This window comes from Gymnoscopelus braueri (assembly GCF_963280865.1).
Source record: "Gymnoscopelus braueri genome assembly, chromosome: 1".
Lineage (NCBI taxonomy): Eukaryota > Metazoa > Chordata > Actinopteri > Myctophiformes > Myctophidae > Gymnoscopelus > Gymnoscopelus braueri.
Window position 1 is genome coordinate 38,150,176 of NC_137603.1, and position 23,533 is coordinate 38,173,708.

At 40.8% G+C, this 23,533-nt stretch overlaps 1 protein-coding gene across 2 annotated transcripts in view; it reads right to left on the reverse strand.

Annotated features, from left to right (window-relative positions):
* Nucleotides 1-23,533, reverse strand: part of trip4 (thyroid hormone receptor interactor 4) — a 77,214-nt gene that overhangs the window by 52,840 nt on the left and 841 nt on the right. For both annotated transcript variants that reach the window (XM_080430220.1, XM_080430219.1), the window contains exons 2-11: nucleotides 22,593-22,789; nucleotides 20,471-20,622; nucleotides 19,630-19,848; nucleotides 19,098-19,176; nucleotides 18,901-19,006; nucleotides 18,348-18,563; nucleotides 18,096-18,225; nucleotides 17,320-17,513; nucleotides 16,710-16,834; nucleotides 16,483-16,574 (exon numbers count right to left, since the gene is read on the reverse strand). In XM_080430220.1, the coding sequence (XP_080286346.1) occupies nucleotides 16,483-16,574; nucleotides 16,710-16,834; nucleotides 17,320-17,513; nucleotides 18,096-18,225; nucleotides 18,348-18,563; nucleotides 18,901-19,006; nucleotides 19,098-19,176; nucleotides 19,630-19,848; nucleotides 20,471-20,622; nucleotides 22,593-22,789 (1,510 nt within the window). The remainder of the gene's footprint in view (nucleotides 1-16,482; nucleotides 16,575-16,709; nucleotides 16,835-17,319; nucleotides 17,514-18,095; nucleotides 18,226-18,347; nucleotides 18,564-18,900; nucleotides 19,007-19,097; nucleotides 19,177-19,629; nucleotides 19,849-20,470; nucleotides 20,623-22,592; nucleotides 22,790-23,533) is intronic.

A 23,533-nucleotide genomic window follows, 5' to 3' on the forward strand; every position in this document is an offset into this window, starting at 1 on the left:
TTGATGACCTCTGGATTAGTATGATTGACTGGTGCAACCCTAATTGGTTGCTTTGTAACACAGGTCAAATTTAAACTGTGAGGCATTGTGGGTAGTACAGTGGGTTTTGATACACAAGAGTTCTGAAGCTGTATGCCAGTTAGCAGGAGCACCACCTTGAACGGAACAATCACATTATCGTCACAACGCACATTTTCTGCACATGGAATTATGTTAAAGTAGTCACTAGGCTTACACTTTTACAAAGTGCTACAAAAAGATAATAAAACTGCCAGTTGGCATGTTAGTGGGAACAGAAAAAGTGAAAATGGAAAAAAGGCAACAGAAAAACGTCATTCTGCAATTGATTAAGCAAGAGCATCTGGCCGATTGGGCAATCATGACAATTTTAATGTAACTGCAGGAAATCAAGGTCAACTCTTTACCACTCCCTGACATTATTTGGGAAAACTTTTGCAAACCCTGTTAAAATGGGAAAAGCAAGATTCCAAAAGTCTGTATACTGTATATGGTGAAAGGTAAATGAATGTATTATGTAAAAGCGTGGAGATATAGGGAGGGGTAAAGCGTTGTTTTCACAGATGTACCCACCGGAGACTGCATAGTGGGAAAAAAGCAACACCTAACTAACTTCAACCAGAGAAGAATGTTCTCTTCATATCAACAAGTACGTAATTATATGCTCATTTTGTAGTTTGTTTTCAATAATTGCCTTCCCTAATAAACTCACACAGCCATATTAATTAGCTCATATTAATTAACACATGGTTAAATTAATGTGCAACTTGAAAATGTGGAAATGTCATGACTGGCAGTCGACAATTCTGTTTACATGATTAAAAAATGTATATTCAAGAACATTCCTAGTTACAGATGCTACATGCCGAAAACAGTTCTGAAAGCAGAGAGAATGTATGCATGTAGGCACTTTCACTGAATCACTACTTTTTCTTTTGCAGTAAAGAGCAAAATCTTTATTCTTTCCCATAGACAGAAAGGAAAAAAAGGTGTTTTATGTCTTTCAATGCATTTCAAGAAGACCTACACAACCCCTTATATACACAGGAGAGCAAAAGCAGGAGGTGAAAAAACCTAGCAGCTTCTCCATTCACATCAGAGGCTCTGCCAACTCAATAAACGACCGATTCTTTTCAATTTGCTGGTATACGGCCAGAAGGGCAATAACCAACTGTAATAATATGAAATTCACAAGTTCATTTGAACAGGGGAGAATCACAGCCCATAGCAGAGATGCCTGTGGCTAATAATAGTAGCTCAGGGGGTTGGAAGAGGGCACAATGGCTCCAATAGGTAGACCAGATATTGATAATAAAGCCCTCTTTACTGCGGTTTGGACTAGTGTGTGAATCTTGTATCAGCTCTCCAGATACTCTTTCCCAGTACAGTCCAAAATACTGTGAGTTAAGACCAGTAATTGAGGAAAACAACATCCTTGACAATAAAGCCAACTAGCGTACTGCCAGCGTTTGACAGCAGGAGCCCAAACCTTTGAGTCTAAGCTTGTCAAGTAACAGCTCGACAAGCCAACACTGTTCCCTTTCTATACAAATATCTCTCTCTCTCACACGCTCTCTCTCGCTCTCTCGCCCTCTCTCTCCCTGGCTCTTTTCAGCTGCTGTCGGCAATTAAGGGCAGCAGAGACAAGTAATCTCCTTCTGGGCGATGGGGCCAGACCAGAGCAGGCATGTGGAGTGGGCTGTGCAGTCAGAGACTGAGGCTGTGTGGCTGCCTGGCCCCAGCCTCAGTCCTGGCCAGGCCCTGCTTGGCTGCACTCAATCTCAGCCCAATAAAAAGGCCTTCATTGGCAGTGTGCAACTGAGCCAGACAGGCTGGGAGCATGTGGCTTTTAAAAAATGAGGAGGGTGGGCTATGGGGGAGGGAAGCATAGAGGGGGAAAAGAGAACAAGAAAAAAGATAAAGACAAAGGGACACGATGGAAGAGATGGATACAAGGAGCGTAAGGCGAGGGAACCAAATAGAGGCAGAGATTTAGATAGATACATACCTAAAGAAAGCAAACTGCCTCCCACAAGATGTCAAAGAAAATAAAAAAATGAAATACTGCTTAGCTGACTCTGTCAAGGCTGGTTTCACCCAGAGAATGAAGAAACAGATGCGTTCTTTCTGAGCGATAAGCTCAGAAATACACCCCATGGGGGGGTTGAAAGTGTTAGGAACTGTGGGCAACAATGTAGTCAGTCCTGTTTTCACTGTATCCATCCAATGAAATAAAACCATTTTCTGGCAAATGTGAAATCTCTACGGCAACACAGTTCAACTTAAAATACATGCCCCCGTTTAGCTATTAAGACCTTTAAAATATATTATTTCTTCTCACTATGCCTGCCCTACAGAAGTCCCTGGATGGGTGCTACACCAGAATACTATCTATGTGCAGTACTAAACATCAACTCGGATGAACAAACATCTGTATGGTGGGCTACCAAGGGTGAGTGAGAAGACAGCTGCCGGCAAACTTCAACACATGGGCATCGATCACAAGGGCATCCCACACCTACCTACGTGGACGTACTAAAGAAAGATGTGGGAGCTGATAGTACAAGCCAGATGTATGCAGGATCATGATGACTGGAGAAGCCGCTGGTCCAATGACCTAGAGAGATGTTGACATGACTGCAGGCCCCTTGATATGTGTTGGCTTCATAGTGCTTGGCCCACCCACTCAGAATGGTGTGACCTGCCCCCACCAAAAATACATCTATTTGCATATGAAAGATGATTATTATATTTTTCTGATTAGACAAAAATTCTAGTATTTCTCATAAATTAATTAATTATTATAAAACCAAAAAATGTGGTTTTTGATTGAGAGCCTGATGTGAGCACCATTATGATTCACAGACATGCTGCATGCCAGTTACCACTCTCACTCAGAGGTGAGTGTTATATTCTGTTTTACAACTATGCTGCTATAAATTACTGAAGGACTGATATGATATCTTTAGGCTGGTCATTGTGTGTAGGCGATTTTCTGTTGATGGTTCAATGTGATGAAGGATTATCTTACTTGTAGTTTTAAGTGCACCCATTGTGGTGCCAACCGCTCCCGTTTAGTCGCTGTGGGCCAGGGCCCTCATTTATCAAGGTCGCATAAGAACAAAAAAACATACAAACTCTTTCAAAAAATTAACTGCATTCAACACAGTCATTATTAGGGCATGCCTTCTGGTGGTGATTTGGGCTCTACCGAGTCCACCTTTCTAGTTAAAAATAGAATTATATTATATTTTCACATGTATCCTCCATCATATACTGTAAATGTTGTATTTGTTATGCAGCATGACAGCATTTGTGGTGCAAATTGTGTCAATGAAATTTGACAGTTAATCAGCTTTCAAATTCTGAATGTGATTTGTTTACTACCAGCACTATAATTTATTGTCTCCGCCAGGCCGAAAGGCATGGCGAGAGAGTATGTTTTGCACCCCGTCCGTCCGTGTGTCCGTGTGTCCGTCCGTCCATCTGTCTGTGAACAGCTAATCTCCGGCACCGTTGGCCCGGTCGCTGCGAAACTGTGCACACACACTCCCTGGATGCCAATTCAGAACCTCTGGCCCAAGTTTTTGACATGGGCCTGTTATAGCGCCACCAGGAGGCCGATTTGTGCAAAACCCATTTTTTTATATTACTCCTACAGATTTTATCCAAACAACACGCAAATCGGTACACAGTATCTCTATATTCATTTGATCAACACAGATCTGTCTGATTTTCCATATTCCATCCTGATTGGCTAAGGTTGGCTTCCAAAGTTTGCAGGATTGGTCCATTTTGAACTAAATGCCTCAAATCATGAACGCAGCTTGCGATTTCCGTGAAATTTCACACGCACATTCCCACTAGGCCGAGGAAGACATTGAACATTTTCAAATCAGCCTCATGGTGGCGCTATAAAAGGCCAATTTGCGTTTTTAACTGTAACTGCACCGATCGGCGTGAAACTTTGCACACATACTCCCTAGAGGCCAAGGAAAGACATCTGCCCTGCATTTTTCACATTAGCCTTTTATAGCGCCACCAGGAGGCCGATTTATGTAAAACACATATTTTGAGATTAAGCTTTCATATTTTATCCAAATTTCACACAAATCGGTATACATGATCTCTATAGTCATGTGATCAAGATGGATCTGTTTGATTTTTCATATTCCATCCTGATTGGCTATCATTGACATCTAAAGTTTGCAGGAGTGGCCCATTTTGAACAAAATGCCGCAAATCATGAACGCAGCGTCCGATTGCGGTGGAACTTTGCACGCACATTCGCACTACGTTGAAGAACAAACGCCACCCTTTTAACATTGTCCTATTATAGCGCCAACAGGAGGATGATTTTTCTTTTTTATATTACTCCTACACATTTTGTCCAAACATCATGCACATCAGTACACATTATCTCTATAGTCAAGTGATCAAGATGGTTCCGTCCGATTTTTTATATTCCATCCTGATTGGCAAATTCTGAACATTGCTGGCCCACAATAACCTACCTAACCTGGCGGAGACCTGTGCTCCGAGGACCACTTTTTCTAGTTCAAAATATGTATTGCTAGAGACAAAACAAAATATATTCCTGTATTCTATAAATGCAGACAGGTTAGTTTAAAAAATCTAACTCTGCACAGAATTATATCTAAACAGCATGCTCGGGATGAAAAATGGCAGATTATACAGCAGTTGGCAAACACAAACATAGATGTCTCAGCTATTGTAGCTCAGTCAGTCTGTTGCACTCTAAGCTCAGGCATATTGAATTGTGCAAACATGTTGACAAAAAACTTAACACACTCCACCTACAGAATCAACCGGTGTCAAGTTGGAGAGTGAACATTAATTATTTAAGAGTGTCCAACATTGGCTTTTAGATTTTTACATTATTAATACCCTCAATGCAAGGACACGCTCGATTATTGGGGGCTTAGATCCAGAGCAAGGTTTTTCTTTTATCTTCCATTGTGTCAAGGGATTATGCTGTGATAAAAAAAGTAATAGCCTGAGTTATTACTTGCTCACCCTTATTGTGAAACAAGTGACAGCGAGAAACTATGGCATGTTTAACCTAAGTACTTACTCCAATTAAACATTTGAAACAAACAAAGCAATTGCTAAACCATGGTCAGATTTTCTGATGTTGGCTATGAAAATTGGCCCACTTTTTACTGTTGAGTTCAGTTTAAGTCCGGAATTTCGAGTCTTGAGGGCCATCTGGGGACGACTGGCCCCTGTACAGTTAATGCACAAGGTTTCATGTCATCAGCAATCCACCCCCCCAGGCTAAAGGAAGAACTTCATTAAAGTTCTCCTGCAGACTGAGGACCGAGGTGCAGTATGGTTTATTTTCTACCTCATTGCTCGATAAACATAGCGATTAACTTCCAGAGAAACCTTGGTTAAGAGCAAGACACATTAGCCATTTAGTTAGCATTACTGATGACAGGTGTAGTGAAGTCATGTGTTTTCACAGCGAGATTTACACAGGCTTCCTCGCTTAGTGCAGTTCCACTTTCCCAGCCATGTTTATGACTTCACCTCCTGCGGTGTGCCTCGGGCGAAGGGAAAACAAGACCGCCTCACAACAGTCAAAGCTTTTTAGACTCAACAAGCTAAGTAACTAACTGCTGGAACCTTTCCTTGGTAAAGGGTTCTCTCTCATACTCACAGATACGTCTCTGTTTAATAAGTACAGGGTGCTTGGAAATCAGGGAAAAAAACATGTTGCAAGTGTTGTAACATGTGTACACAGGAAAAGGTATTTTAATGGAAAATAGTGGTATTGGTAGTAATTTGTAGTAAACATGGTTTCGTTGGTATTCTATGACAGCGAGAAAAGTCCTGTGTAACCATACTGCTGCTGATGATGACTAGCCTAGTTTATCATTGAGTTAGTACCTCTCAAAAAAACATCTAGATTGCATTGACACAGCCATCTAGTAAGCATAAAGCTTCCTCAACGCATTGACACAATCACTCATACACACACACCACCACCACCACCACCCCCTGTGGACAATTACTACGTCTGCTTTCAAAACTGACTTCAAAGCACTTCAAGGAATCTGAGGCATTAAAACGTTTTATTTTCTCCAACCTCCTTTTATCGGTGCCACAAATCCAGCTCTTTCTAAGCACAGGTACTGTCAGCAAAATGGATCCAATTTTAAGTCAGGTAACAAACCATTTCACAGCAGGAATTTTGATTTCATAATATGGAAATTGAGAAGTAGTGGGAAGTTTATGAACACGTCTGTCTCTAAAGGTGAACATTTGCTTAGATTTTCTGGTGCTAGGGTAGAACCCTACCATCTGTATTCACTCAGCCTCTGTGGGAAATGACTGTCTCTTTTTTCCTGTCTCCAGCCTGGCAGCTAGCACTCTGTGAAAGAAGTGCAGAAGGAGATTCTTATCAAAGAGAATTTTTAGGTTCCACTAAGCCTTTGGGTTAGTACTAGGGCTTATGGCCAATAAGATGATCCAACTGATATATTCCAAGTGCAAACACAAATGCTTGTGAGCTGCAACCAGCATGGTGTTGAGTAAGTGCTCCTGAGAGTGCATTAGAGATTATGCCTTTCATTATTAACAAAGATGCATGTAATGTTTTTTACATACAGTTGAATAGATGAATAAAGGAGACTGCTGAACATGCATGAATACCTTTGACTTTAAATGTCCCAATAATAACATTGTGACAAATGTGATACTTATAGTTCAGTGAATTACAATAGATTCTTGCGTCAAAACTGAGTATATAATGTCCTGGCTTTTATGAAAAGACCTTCATAGTCACATTGTTCTCTCTCATATAGTTAGCTGTAATGTGAATGTTCAAGGTCATTATTAATTATTCTGGTAAGACTGGTAAGAGGTGTTTGACAACCTTGTTGCATTATCCCACCCTTTTCACAAGAGACCAGCAGCTGCTAAATGCACATCAGCTCCATGACAAGGGTCAGAGGAAAGAGTAATTCGCTTACAGGCAAGTATATGTATTTATCACATACCCAACCTTTATTTTCCCTGAGTGTGACCAATAAGCATCCCCTAAAGTGCCACTACACATTGAACTGTCACTGCGAACAACATAAGGAACTCAGCATGTCAAACATGGATGAAACTCAGTTGCTGTGTACGGTTTGGTAAAATTCACGGCTGATGGGACACTGGAGTTTATCCAGGCTCAAAGGAACCAAAACAGAACGGAAAACAGCTGGCGGCATTTGACAGCTCACAGAATAGCTGTGTAGCGGCTAGGCAGTGTTTCAAGCCAACATCCTCCCTACACTGTTGGGAAATCCCAGGGGGACTACCATTTTATTTGCCAGAGCAATTCCTCCTTGACAATATAACGTTAATATTTATTAAAGTGAAGTGTTGATAAAATGTTATTTTCTCGTCTTTGTGATTAAAAAAGCGATTAACAAATTATCACTCGGCGAGGGCTGATGCAGCCACCATGCCATAGGTTGGATTATCTCAGGCAACACACAACCCCCGTCTTGCCTCGCATGTCCTCTCTGCCCTTGGTTTCTTGTCTCTCTATACTTACTGATCTGAAAATAAAACCTTAAAAAAGCACACACAAAAAATCTAAGAACTGAAAAATGGTTCATGGGTATATAACAACCAAGTAGCGTATTATACCTGAGGCTACACTGACGTAATAAACTAGAGTCAACTCGAAACAAAATGAGATGAAATCTCATTACAGCTGGCTATCCATGTTAATCTGCTCTTATGGCTATTTTTGAGAGACGAGGAAATAGCGAACCTTCCTTATGCAATAATGCAGTGGTGTAAAAGTAAAACATCTAATGGCTGAATGTTGTCTATTTATCATTGAATACTACATTAATACAGTATGTAGCTGATGCATGCTTATAATTATGTTACAATGTGACCATATATAACAATTACATTTAGTTCTAAACTATTTTATAAATCTTTATAACAGCAGCATAATCTTGCAATCACAAATTTGTATTTCTAAGCTATTAAACTCAAAATGCTTAACCACTTGAACTGGCATCCTATTCTGGGGCTAACATTTGGCGAAAATAGCTGATCTACAAGCTCGCAATGCATCGTAACATTGATGCGTTGTGAGCTTGCAGATCAGCATTTTTTCAAAAACAGGAGGGGGCCTAGTATAGAGCCCTTGGGGATGCGATCAACTAAGTATGGCATTTAAGTGATTTTTAATAGAGATGGTCTATTTTAAGTACTACCTAAAAAGGTACTAAGCCTTAAATGAATGTTAACATTTAATCAAGGGGCTGTGGTGTTAGCATGATTACTACTACGGTATATAATTCGCCACACAAAGCGAGGAAGATGAATGGAGGTAGAGACAGGGGCAGCCTCCCTCCCTTTCTCTTCCCTCTGATGTCACTAGCAGGAAGTTGCTGAGCAGACATCTCAGCCTGCAGAGCACAATTGAGTTTGTAATCTCTGACCCTGCAGTGGCAGCGTGGCTGGCTCTCCTCCACCGCCATCCCCCACCCCCATCTCGCTCTCTCATGAAGATAGATGCTTGTGGTGGGGCTGCTGCTGGGTGGAGACATGACCGGGTGATAACCTCGACTCCCACTCCAATGAATATACGCAAACATGTTCACGTACACATATATACTGATAGCTTAGTCGTACCACCGAGAGGACCATCACAGACACATCAGTTTAGGCATTTAGCACATCAACGTCAGCTTGCGACAGTGCTGAGGAATTTATTTGTGGATCAGGCAAAGAATAACTATCATAACCATATTTTTCTTTTTCCAATTCCTGCCAATGCTATAGCAGGGCAAGATGGTCACCCACTGCCTTTGCACAACGCACTTGCTAACTACACCACACAACCTTCATTCAATCCCAAACAGGAAACTGGCACAGACACTGGGCTCATGGAGAGCCATTTTGGGGCATCAACAACAAACACCAGATGTGGAGACTGGAGAGAAATGCCAAACATATTGACTCTTTGCTTCATTACAGCTTATTATGAGGGGGTTTAGAGTTTGCCTGCGGCAAGGCACTGATGGATAGCAACATTTAAATTGACAGAGGTCTTGTTTTTCTCCTCCTTTATGCAATCCTCGTTTAACACTCACAGGGCTATTACTCCACAGAGGACACCAACTTGACAGCAGTAGAGGGTTCCTGAACTCCTGGGTTGTGACATAAAAGTGAGCTGGGATCATTAGAACAGGACCACAGAAGTGCCCATTAACTTAAAGACCATGTCAGAATAATACGCAGTCACAACAACCAGTCCTATATAGCCATGCATACAATTTGGGTGTAAAGACTCAATGCTACAAAACCTTTTTTGGTCGTACTGTAGTTGTTTAGGCAAAGATTTGATCTATCATCAAATGTTACACTACAGCAAGTTTCAACTATGGTTCAGTCTTTTACTTTGATTGTAATCTTGATACACGTAGAAATTCGTATCACAGTCAATCACAACATACGGTACATAAAATCATTTCAATATCACAGATCACACAATTTTATGTCCACATTTATAGTGACGCATCACAATTCACTAAAAACGTCAACACTAACCTCAATAATATAGTGTATATTTAGCATCATTGGGGGAAAAATAAACATTGATCTTTTACATTTAACCACAAGAAAGAATGAACTTCCCAATTCCCTTTTCTGACATTAATTGAGTAGTGTTTTCTTCATGCAGACTTGCAGAGGATTATCAGTGTTAACACAATTACATTAGATAATAAGGAGCGGTTAAGTGATATAGAGACAGCCTTCTCCAAAAAGAAAAACACAAGTTACAGTTTTCTCGCAAGTATCGCAATGAGGAAAATGTTTATCTAATATCATCCACAAGTTAACAACTGTCATTAAAAAATACAATTTAATGTTGAGATTAATGATGCTCATAACGGTGTGAATGTGAATTACTTCATGGGCCTTTGTTAATGAGTTAACTGACAGTGAATTTAATTGGGTTGGGATATTATTTAAGACTTTTAGGGGTTAAAGAAAACTGCACATTAGCCTGTAATGTGTAATCATAAAACTTGTCAGTTTTATTATAAAAAATAAATAGTACTGCATTATGGCCAGACAGTGCCAGTCAAGGAAGTGTTCCTTATGATCTTAAAATAATCTCAAAAGTGAATATATACATAACTGAACATAATTTTCTTCAGTGAATGTGAACAGTCAGGTGTCTAATCATCCGAAGAAAAAAAAAGTCTTGAAATCAAATTGAGGTCTCATTCTCATTGTGCCAATGGGAAAAGAAGGGGTTGAATGACTCAGAGCTCACGCATGAAAGATTTAATATCTTGTGATTTGCATATTGTCACAACTTCGTGGCTAAGTCAAATTTGGGACCCGATGGGGATCAGTTGCAAATCATTGCACCACCACACAGAATTAATCACTCAATTAGCATCAGTATGACTATGCTGATATGTAAAACATCTCAAGTCACATGCAGCACTTGTTAAAGAATGTCGCTGTCTAAAGAAATGGCAAAGGACTCCAGTAATGTTATACTGTAGATACAGATTCAATTAGATCTGGAAAATGAAGGAGCATGTCACCCTGTGACATGTAATGAAGTGGTCTAAGGACAGGAGTGAAATTCTAAACAGTGTAGCGGGCCATTTTAGTCTAGCAGATGGTCCTATGTATTTTTCATGCTGTTGTAGACCTGTGACTGAGGCCTGGTTGTCATCCAGTGCCTGGGGACACAGGGCTGAATGCATTCTACACACCACTGCAGAATCACATGCTGTCTGACCTCCCTGTCATGGCAAACTGCCCAGCACGGAAAAGGGAGGAGGGAAGGAATGCGCGTGTGTGTGAGAGATACGTGAGTGAGCCTGTGTATGCTGCGGGAGAGAAAGAGAGTACAAATTGGACCATTCAGAGACACTGGCCAACTTGTAAGGACGCAAAAAATGTGTGCGTGCGCATGCACGCAACCATATATATATCAAAGGCTTATTCCCTGAGCAAAATTGAATTCTACACCTTCCACAGTTCTGACAGGAAACAATATGTACTGTTGGGGAGAGAGAGAATAATATGAAAGTGAAGCGATAGAGGTGGGGAGAGAGAAAAGAGACAGTGACCGCTGTAGAGGATTCACATAGGAAGTCTTGCCCTCACTTCCTTTCCTTTGGAATGTGTCCAATATATCTTGTGAGTATGTCTCTGTGTGTGTGTGTGTGTGTGTGTGTGTGTGTGTGTGTGTGTGTGTGTGTGTGTGTGTGTGTGTGTGTGTGTGTGTGTGTGTTGGCAGGAAGGCTTTTCAGCATATAAATATCACATTACCACACAAGGAAACGCAGGCATCAGTCAGAGCCTCCAGCCAACCCAACTAACGAGGACAGGAGCACCACACTGGAGGTCAGAGGGGGCTGGCACACAACAAATGGCAACTAACTCAGTAGTCCTCTTAACATGCAGTATAATGGTTAAGCTTCCAGCTATGTGATGTGGTGTACCCTCAAGTTGTGCCACATACAGCATGTTGACAGATGTATAATGGCTGCTGGGCTGTAACCTATTTATATACCACAGAATTGGGTTAATATACTACTGTAGCAAGTCTTAATGCTACATTGCAGCTGTATGATTCCCTCTGTTAAACCTAAAATGTTGCACATTCATTCATGCGTGGCCAAACACATTTTTCAATATATATCTCAATAAAACGTTACAAACATTGTACCACTGTGCCTAAAATGTCTGGATGCCATTGTCGGGAAAGCAGAAAAAACACACATCTTCATATTCATGCGTAGATTTTCAAGAGCCCTGCAAGCATCAGAAGGATTTTGAGGAAATATTTCACTTCATGCAGTCAAGCATCAGACTCAACTTTTATTTGCCAAATGTATCAGTTTGACAAACTGCGATGCTTGATATCAGTTTGATATTCATTATAATGTGATTATTCCAAGCTTGATTCCGATACATTTCATATCAAGTCCCATGCTATATTTGATCCCTAAATCTTAGAATATTTATTGGCCCCCAATCCCACACTATTCTCAATTAAATATATATTTTACCAATTCAGCAACTGTTTCAACCTTTTCCTTGTCATGAAACAGGAGTTTGACTACACAGAAACAAAAAGGCCACACCCACACGATGTGCATGCCCCCATTGCCATTCAGTACGAATCAATACAGCACTAGACTCCATTAAAATACAAACGGTGACTGTCTAGTCTCTCAGTATGCATTCCATCAACCTCTCAGATTAGTCTAAAGCGTATTTATTAAGATATGCAAGACAAGCTTTTACCATGAGAGTGGATTCATCAAATTAATTTATCCTCACAAAAAGGATGTAAATTGCTGGTACAATTCCAGAACAGTACAGGATTTGAGATGAGATTGTACTTTATTTTGCATTTTTTTAAATAGTCTTGCACCCACTGGCAGAACAACATAAATCACATAATAATTTATATGTACAGTATATATATATTTTTATTTTTATTTTGTATTATTATTTTTTTGTTTTAAGGATTTGATTGTGCTGTGTGAGTCATGTTGAGGATTGGGGATATGCACGTTCCGATGGATGGATCCTGTAGATAATTGAATTTGTGTTCAAAATATGACTTAACTGTTAATGACAGATCATCTTTTTCTAACCAAGTGACTCTATCTCAGCGTGGTAGAAATTCAAAACATCTTTAATGTGTGAAGTGAACCATCTACAGTATCCGGCCAATCAAGTGTGTTATCCTAATCAACCACGAAGCACAAAACCACTTACGGGTTTGTCTCTCAGCTGATCCTTTTTAAATAATTTCTTGCTCTCTGCCTCTTCCACCAAATGAATCTCCTTTCTTTCCCATCCCCACCCCCCTCTGGTAAGCAGGTCGTGCGTACATCTCCACCCCTTGCTGAGTGAGAGCGGGGGTGGTGGGGGTGAAGAGGCAGAGCACAGATCATAATGGCTGGCCAATTATCAGTAGCAGGGGGAGCTGGGGTTGCTGGGAGGAGTGAGAGATTACGTGGAGAATGGATCGATACACCAGTCAGTTTCTAATGAGGGGAAGGATTGGTCCAAGTCAAGCAGATGGAAATCCTGCTATGCCTGAGGTGGTCTCTCCACGCTGACAGTCAGCAGGAAAGCAACGCATTGGTGTTGTCTTAACGTGCAATAGCGCCCCTAGCAAAGCATGACAGTTACTTGACTGGACTGGTGTTTATTTTCCTTCTTTCATACCACTTCTATCATGCCATCTCGTTCTCTATGCTTTACTCTTTCTTTAAATAATTCATTCATCACTGGAGGCAGATTTACAAGCAAGGGGCTGAAGAATAATGGCTGTCTGTCCTTCACCGCCCCCTTTAACCACCCACAGCTGCCAGCACAGGACAGTAAATCCTATGCCTGACCCACTCGCCCAGCCGATATACTCCTCTGTGCAAAAACGTGGCAAATGGCAAGCGAGGCAAAAACAGGCTACGATCGCTAAGCATTAAATACACAGGATTGCAACGTTACGACCAAACTGGCTACAATAATTCTAGCCTGCTAGTCCAAGATTAGCAACTGTAGTGCTCTTGTTCTGTTTTACACCGATTCTCCATTTTCTACATCTGCCTCTCTTTCTCTTTCTTCTGAGGAGCTTTGTGTTGGGTAGCCGTTTAATTTATGACCGCTCTGTGCAAATGGACACACACAGGCGAACGCACGCACGCACGCACGCACACGCGCGTGCGCACACACACACACGCACACACACACACACGTGCGCACGCACAGAGGATGAAAGGGCAGTCACATAGCCTGCAAACATGATTTTACAGCCCTGGGTGGAATGAGTGCTTGAGGAGGGAATGAGGGCAGAGCACAAAGGAGAAAGCCCTAACATTTACAGGTCCCAGTAGTAGGTATGCACTATGCAGTAACATAGAGTAACGTACATGTCGCTGCTGTCGGGCAGAAACCTTGTATCTCCATATTTCAACATTGTACGTTTTTTCGTAAATGAATGCCCAACTTCGTCATTCTACATTGTCACACAAAAGTAGCCAAAATAGACGAACTACAACCTCACAACGTGTCACATCGTGACACATTGTAAGTTTGTAGATGTGCTTTTTTTTGCTTTTCTTTTTAAGTGAAAGTGGGGGTGTGTGTCTGCGGGTTTCTTAAATATGTAACCAATGAAATGTGTTAACAAGACCTTGTGACAAAATAATAACTGATTTTTCAGACCCAAACACAGACCTCTTGAGAGGTAAAAGCACTCTCCTTGCCGAAAAACCAATATACAGATACACAATGTACATGCCTGCACAAAAGCCCACTCAAACAGACACACACAACAGCTTAATAAGAGCTAATTACATTTCTCAAAATCAGCAGAAAGGAAGCATGTGCAATTTCCATTGTCAATATCTCATTAAAGCTAGAGTGTGTGTGTGTGTGTGTGCGTGTGCGTGTGCGTGTGCGTGTGCGTGTGCGTGTGCGCGTGCGTGTGTGTGTGTGTGCGTACATTGAAAGGTTTATTGCAGATTTAAGATACGGTTGTTGCACATTACTCCCTAACTCTGCTGCATTGTAACAAGTCCATACTAAAGCGTCATATGCCTATGAATGCACACATGTAAAGAATGCGGGGGCTGTGATTGGGGAAGAAAGAATCAAGATTTTTCCACTGTCTGCCTATGACTTTGTGTCCCTACAGCGACCAGCGTTTTACTATCGCTACTGAGAATAGTAAAACGCGAAAGCAAAACGCTGTTCGCGTCCCTACAAGGTAGCAAAAAGGTTAATGCAAAAAACAAAAACAAAAATGTCAGTTCGACAGCAGTGTGTAATGAATGCTAATATAGGACATAGGCAAAGCTAGACAAGACAAGATGATTAGGACGATATTAACAGACAAATCATGGAACGGCTCCAATTATAGTGAATGGGAGTGTGGCATTTTAGATGCAAGGCAACTTTACATGGATATGTGCAAATATGGAAATAGAGCTCATTTGGATGTTAATGTTCAAGCAGCAAACAGTAAATAGCCTTTAATATATTGTTAATGGAGCAGCTCGAGCTCGAGCCGAGGCTTTGAATTTGAATGGATAAGCTACTGTAGCACTGTATGAGGTAGCTTCTCTGGCTTCCAATTTAGGGAGACCCAAAGAATACTGACCCTGTTCAGACCAGGTGTTTTGTTTCCAATATATCCAGCTAGGTCTCTATGTCCAGTTGAAATGGATTGCAATTCACACACCTGGCATTAGAATGGCTCTCAAATAAAGTATCAACTTCCTGCTCAATAAGCATTATTGTGCTCAAATTGCTCAAGATGTTTCACTCTCTCTAGGCTATATGGAGAGTAAATGGTGTTGTCTGTGCACCACCCCTGTGCTGAATTGAACTGTCAAAAGATTACAGCATGTCTTGCTTTCATCAAGCATAAAAAGCAGTAGACTGAAAAGCATGGACACCTGTTGTACACTCTGTTACAATCAGTGAGGTTTAAATGTCTAGATGTGAGCGACAGCGTTTCCTTGCATCTGCAGTAAACACTGCCTAAAGCCATCAACACTTTAAAATGATACTATACATTCACATGAGATGGTAGACATACCAGAACCCACATAAAGTGGGATGAGTGTTGCAGTAGCTGAGTACAGTAGCTATTGTCTCCAGTGTGAAATATGACTGCTCCATTTCACACCAGATTGGAGCTGCTGCTTGTAAAATGGTGCAGTATCCCCTCTGGTGGTAGGACATTGAACTGCATCGGTTTTAAATGAGTAGTCACATTATTGAATAAATAAATAAAGTGTTTTTTTATCAGTCTTCTCTTGTCTTTATTGATAGTTTCACAGTGTAGACAAGGAGAGAGAGTCGGGGAGTGACATGCAGAAAAGGTCCACCGGGCTCAGTAACCAAACCCGGGACTCACTGTCAGGCATTGTGGCCCATGCGGTACGCGCCCTAACCTCTCGGCTATCGGCGCCCCCTATTAACTACTTTTTATGCATCGGTGGTGTCAGTGGCAAGAAATAGATGAGGATTACTGTGGGAAAAATCCATAAAACATCTTAAAAGAAAAAGCCAGTTTGACGAACCCTCTTCCTCGGATATTACCCATTGAGGACTGCAAAAGGAATCAATTCAATCCAACTCAAAACCTACATTGCTTGCAAGACTCCTTCCAGTAAAGATATCTGCTAGTGTCTGTTGCATAATATTGAGAAGAGACAACTCGGATTGCTTCACCCTTTCCTCACTTGTCTGTGGAATATAGTACAGTGTGTTCTTGGCTGAAATTGAGAGAAATGCCTCTAGAAATGTATAGAGATGAGGTTGTCAGTGTACTGTCTGAGTGGTGTATGCGAGTGTGTGCATTTTCATTTTTTTATTCATTGTTGTAACTTCATGATGTCTGCTGGTTCAGCTATGCACTCCACTAACCTGCTCATTGTACTGCTCCTGAGACAGGCAGTCAGTCATGTTGACACAGCCCAGCAGACAGCCAGTGGGGTAGTCTCTAGGAAACCTGGGCTCTGCATACAAAAAAGCAGCTTTCAATCAACTAATCCCATGTAGGATCATGGACATCTTTGGCTTTAGAGAGAAACCAGTGCAAAATCCTAAAATTAAGACACAGTAATTATTTACATTTTAAAGTATGTGTGTACCTTTTTTGTAGATGTGACGGTACATGCCCTCTACCTCCTCAATCTCCTGAGGAGTTGGCTTCTTAGCAGCAGCAGCAATCCATAGACGACCACGGTGGGATGTGTACCAGTTTCGCCCCTCCACCCTACAGACACAGACAGACAGACAAACATACATTTCTGCTTTTACACCCATGACAGAAATCTATACTGTTGATAAGGGGATACACGCAGTGACTTGGACATACACTGAAGCATTGTCTTTGACATACAACTAGAGTACATGGCTGACACTAGGAATGCACAATGCATGACTTTATTAAAGATAGCAAAGCCTACATTTAAGTTGGAGTAATTTGTGCTCATCTCCTTCAGTGACACTTGGAAACAGTGTAATGTTTAGTATTAAATTAGGACAGGTACAAGTAAATATTGTTTTATCATCTGCACTAAATATCACAGTTACAGTATAATAGGTATACTCGACCGGTGGAAAGACACATTGTGGTATTGCAAAGAAACAAAGAATTAGCCGTATCAGTATCGTTATTGGCCAAAATGACCATGGGAATGATCGGTTATGGGCTAAAATTTCAATATCATGGAACTCAATAATGGCCATGCCCTTTACCTCTTGATGCCTTTGACGAGCAGTGAGGCCCAGGGTTGGTGCATGCTGAGGCACCAGCCCCCATCAGCCATCTCCTGCAGCTCTCTGTCCTGTAGTCTCAGTCTGGAACGCTCTGCTCCTGTCTTGTCTTCCACTGGACCAATTCCTTTCTGCAGGTTTCGCCGGTGGCTCTCACCACCACCCACATCCACCCACTGCCAATAAAATATGGATTGCTGGTTAGTGTGCTAGCCCAAATGATTGCTCATGGAGTGAGTTGTAGATTGAATAGTAGAACCAACACACTTTTTGGCCACTGTTTACTGAAGTTTAATGCCAGAAGCAGAGCTAAATTTAAGTCAAGTCAAGTTAATTTGATTTATAAAGGACATTTAAAAACAACCAAAGGCGGACCAAAAGTGCTGCACAGCATGAAAATAATAACACCAAAACTGTAAATACAGAGCATACAAATCCAAACAGGATTTAAGGTGTGATGCAAAAAATTAGAAGTATTGATCTAGGCTTGTCGCGACCCAACCCAATTTAGTATTTAGGGCATGGCCACACACGTGCTGTGTCTTGCGGAATATGGGCAGTGCAGAATGTGACTCTCACGGAAATCATTTGGCTGGTTTGTAGTCCATCTGAATGGATGTGGACTAAAAAAACTAGCCAAGTGGGCGGACACACACGCACGCACACGCACACAAATTTTGCTGGACACAATTCTGTGACCCAATAGATATCTCCCATGACCAACAGTTTGTACACAACTGCAATATACAAAGGCATACCTCCGGTGCAGCCTGCACAATGTTGGGGTTGACCAATTCTGACATATTCTGCCGTCCACTTTGTCCTTCAGGGTGTAATGGCGATTTAAGTTGAGCACCAGTGTTCATGGCCTTGATTGTCTCATCCAGCCTGCAAATAGTTTTGTTGATTGTGAAGGGACATTTTTCTTGTAGTGTATTACTAAATAATTATCTGGAGCACTATAAACCGTGCAATACAGCCAGTAACCATAATCATCTTACTGTACTCACTTGTTGTAGTACTGGCTGAGGTCATTTCCCTCATCAATTACTTGTCGACCAGCAAAGTCCAATGTGATCTTCCTATCTTTCCGGGAAGCGTGACGAAGTTCTCGTAGCTCTTCCTCCTTCTTCCTCAGCTTGTCACGCTCACTGGATGACAACCATTGATTGGAGTCGGTGCCAAAGTAGTCGGACTGATCATCCAGAACCTGAGTTCTCTTGACACTGTTGATAGAACAGGAAATCCACCATCATGCCAGTCTACCAGTAAAGATTTAGAAAGATAACCAAAGATGCCAGTCTACCAGTAAAGATAAGATATGGTATGGGTTCACAGCAAGTGTCGTCAGAAAACGGCTAACAATGCAAGACTTGAGCTATACTGATCACAAAATAGGAGTATAGAGTATAGGTATAAAAAATACCTAAAGAAATACAAATTATAAACACAATTATCAAAAACAATTACATTCAAATTGGAGTTACATCATCATGGCAAGGTAACTACACAAACAAACTTCTACCAAAGTGTCATTTAACTTTAAATGCACTTTTACAATACCTATTCTTGTCATATTCTAGCAGTTTGTCTTTGTGTTGGATGGCCTTCTCCAGGCCTGCCTTCATACGAGCCTCGTGGTGTGGGAGATAGTCTCTATCTGAGCCCTCTGTCCCAAAAAGAGCAGAACAAAGAAAAACCATGAAATTGAATAATATCAGCGAAATTAGCATCATATTATGTTTTGTTTTGCGTCTCACCTCCCATCAGTTTCTTTCTCAGTTTCTGGCTTTTATTGGAGTCTCGCTGCAGGATCTCTTGCTCCTCTTTGGTGCAAACCTGAATTAACAGAAAACAAACAAAAATTTAAAGAAATTGTCCCAAAAAGTCCCAATCAGTGATACAAACAAGTAGCCCAATGACCAAAAATAAAATAAAAAGCAGTGGAGATGTTTTCAATCTCTTGGTGGTTGACTTAGCTCTTGAAAGAAGGACTAACACTATCCACAAGTTTCCATTTGATCAGGTATCAGGGATCAAATCGACAGGAAGTGATGCCCACAACGCCTTAGGAAACTTGTGGATAGGCAACTGGTAAATGATTTGTAAACTGTATTATGTAGCGTCTACAAGTACAATTATTTAAGAATGTATGTATGTGAAAATAAATTTCATGTTCAACAAATTCCCAGATTGGGGAAGGGGGAAAAAAGGATTGCAATCATTTCACATATTTTTTTTGTGAAAATCTGTCTTGACTGAAAAGTCAAGAAACAAACCAACCAGACTTACCAGGCTTCCACAGAAGAGGCAGGGGCCAGAGCCTTCTTGCTCGCACACAATGCGGCCACAACTGAGGCAGTTATTGATGAGACCGTGCTTCTGGGCCAGACACTCACAGCTGTGGCGCCCAGGCAGAATTAAAGCCAGCTTGTCCTGTCCATCTTTAGCGTAAAGATTCACAAACTTGCTTTTCTTCTTCGATGAAGAGGATGTATTAATTTCTTGGGCCTGTGGATGGGGGAAACCAGCAGGGGAGAAGAAATGGCATGTCTGAAATGACTGGAGGTCAGTGTTTCAGTGCAACAATAAAAGTGCTGTGTAAAGTCTCATCAGCAAACCTCTCTCTGTGTTGCGTCATCAATGTGACACATCCAGGACTAGCAACTTAGTAGATGAAAGGGAAAATAACAGCAAGGGATGGGCAGATAATTGATTTGATCTTACCAGTAGATTGTATTTTCATATTATTTACACTATAAATCAGTATCAGTACAATTGCAATTTTCTGCTGTTAGTTTGGATTCTGTGCTAAATGTGAAGGACTTTCTTCACACTGTAGACTAGGCTTTATGATGAAGCATCCATGCACCACAGAAAGGAAACTGACATGTTTCCACAAGCAACACGCATCGTATAAAGCATATACAAATTCCACCCTCATTTTTAAAGAATTTTGTGATCATGAAAATGTACGTATATAATCTTGATAAATGAAAATGCCAAAAATGGCAATTGAATGTACTTATAAGTTGATTTTATCAATATTTTCTCTCGCAATAATCAATATTTAAAACTCCATTATAACCAAATAATAGCCAAACAGCTTCAACAAGGAGCAAGCTGCACTCACCTTCTTCAGGTCAATGGGGGTTTTGACTACTTCTTCTTCAGGTTCTGCTTGGTTTATTGTCATCACCTCCTGCTTGTTGTTCCGGCCTTTGCGCTTTGACTTCTTCTGGGAGTCTTTGGTAGCGTCAAAGGAATCTGGGAGAACAGAACCAGCTGCCCACAACACATAGACAAATGTGTTCAACCTTTTACTTGACACATTAGGGCTGGGCAATGGACCCGTCGCTAAGCCCCATCCACTCCACTCTGTGACTGGTGGTGTGCAGTTAGTCACTGCCTGGCAAGCTTTGCTTCCATTGACTTGCATGTTAAACCGTGTTAGACCGTCATGGATGAACTTCAACCTGGTGTTTGCACTTTCTCCATTTACGGCCCGTACATCTACATAAACATTCATATTTCAAATATAAAGTGCTTACCCCATGGCCACGGATGTTACATTTATGTACGGGCTCTCAGAAGTACCCGTATCATCCGTATTGTTCAATAAAAAACATTTTAATCTGATCGGTGGCCATTTTCTCCATATGCTTTCAACTGCGCGACCCTATCGGTTGGGAGGTGTATTGCACTCTGATACATTATAACGAGAAAATGGCCACCGATCGGATTAAAATGCTTTTCATTGAACAATACGGAATATACGGGTACTTCTGAGAGGCCCGTGCATAATTGTAACATCCGTGGCCATGGGGTAAGCACTTGATATTTGTTTATATAGATGTACAGACCGTAAATGGAGAAAGTGCAAATATCAGGTTGAAGTTAATCCATGACTGTAACAGGAGTTTTCATGTACTGCAGGGTAAGACTACAGTAGCAGTTAATAAATAGACAAAGAAATGAATTCATATACTTTAACGTGCGGAATCCGAAACAGGCAGCGCTGTGATTCTGACTTTTGTTACGATTACGGTGATAGTATTATTGACACCACCTGGGCGAGTGAGTCGTGTAACTTTCCCTACGTGTATGTGCTACGTACGTACGTATGTGTACGTGCTGCGTATGTGTTGAACAACACAGCCCTGCAGCCTTGTAGTTTAAATGCAGATTTCAGCTTGGGAAAAATACCCTCCAACGGGTTTGGGTACGTGGAATCTGTTGCTGGTTCATAGTCACCATTGCGTTATCGACGTGGTATTCCTATTCTTGCTATTATGTTGCAAATGATTGTGTGTGCGCGGGCGAAATAACATTGACAGCTATGACAGGTGACGAAAGCTTGCCAGACCATATGCCAGCTTAACAACGGTTGCTAAGCTAGTATTGGACAATCGCTTTTGGGGTGGGGTTTAGCGAAGGGTCCATTAACCGAAAATATATCGAAACCGATATTATAACCGAGTCCGACTTAAAACCAAATCATTGAGAAGCAAGTTTTTTTTTATGTATTTATTTTCTTATACTGTATATCAACAAATCGATACATTTTGGTCTGATTAACCACTTAACACTGTATTGTACTTTGTTGTGCAATAGTGATGTACAAAAATTGCTAAAATAGCCAATCCACTAGCTTGCAGTCGCGACGCTTTGTGAGCTTGTAGATCTGCTATTTTTTTTACAATAATCGTTCAGTAATTGTAAATAATTGAGGCAAAAGTTTGAAATAATTGTGATATTGATTCGAAATCATATCGCCCAGCCCTATGACACAATACATTAATTCATGCATATGTTGTAGATTTTGACTATCACACATGTAGTTAGAATGTAATATATTGGACTATTACTTACTACTTTTTACTAAAACTGTGGTTGAAGATACATTTTGGCAATGTCAATATTCAATTTTAAACTATTACCTAAAATATTGTACCTCTGTACAAGTCTATCTGCATTGCACAAAGGCAGTGAAATCAATGTACGACTAACCTAAGCATACAAGAAATACTGTATATGTATAACATTGCAACAACACAGACATAATCGGCAACAGTTTTAATTCATTATTGGGAATCCCATTAGCTTCCACAAAGTGGTCGCTAGTCTTCCTGGGGTCCACACAAAAATGTATACAATAAAAACAGACAATAGTTAAAATTGGGCAATATAAGTTGCGCTGCATATAAAACAGAGACAACAATAACCAGTCAAATTGGTAAAACAGTTAAGCCTACCTGGTCCAGGCCTAGGCTCTCTAAACAGGAAAAGGCCTTGATTATCTGTAGCCTGACTCTGAGGTTGAGGTCTTTGAGTCCTCTTCCATCGATTCAGGAGCTCATCTATAAACTCCCTCTTTTTCCCATCAGTTCCCTGGAGAAGGTCTCCCACATACTCCACAATCTCATCAGCATTATCAATAGCTAAAATGTACCTAAAAGAAGAGTTGCTGTTAAAAGATTTCTCCTTATACAATCATACAATGTCCAACAAATAACGCTATCAATTCTAAGCTGCATTTAAAGTCTAAAGGTTATCCATAGATAATGTATTCATTCACAATACTACTGCATGACTTGAACCATACATAGTGATATAGGAAAGAGTAGCCTTCAAAGTGCAAAATATGACCTGGCTATTATATGTAGAAAAAAAACAAGAAAATAATCTAACAAATGTCAGTAATACGAATAGACACAAAAAGAAGAGAACACAACAACATGGCCAAACAAAACAAAAACTAATCTGTCAGCCCATTTGATATCATATAATAGGGAAGAACTTGCATACGCTTATACCAATATTAAAAGGGACAAGTCAGCTGCTCATTCAGTTACAGCTGGTTTTACTTATTCAGCTCCATATTGGTCACTTATATGTGTGGGATAACCAACACCGATCATCATGTTTCTAGAACAGGGGTCTTCAACGTTATTCAGCCCAAGAGAGAGATGAAGCAGGGACCCCCACTACATATTATATAGAATTGTGTTGCAGATTAAACTGGTTCATATTGATTTCATAGATAGCTTCAGACTAGTTTGACAGCACTATCATCAGTGTATGTTAATGTGTATTTTCAGACATTTAACCACTTAAACCGTCAATACTTAGTAAACTTGACCTTTCATTCTGTACTTAGTTTCCTTTATTCTACTCTACACCAAAGCTCTTTGCC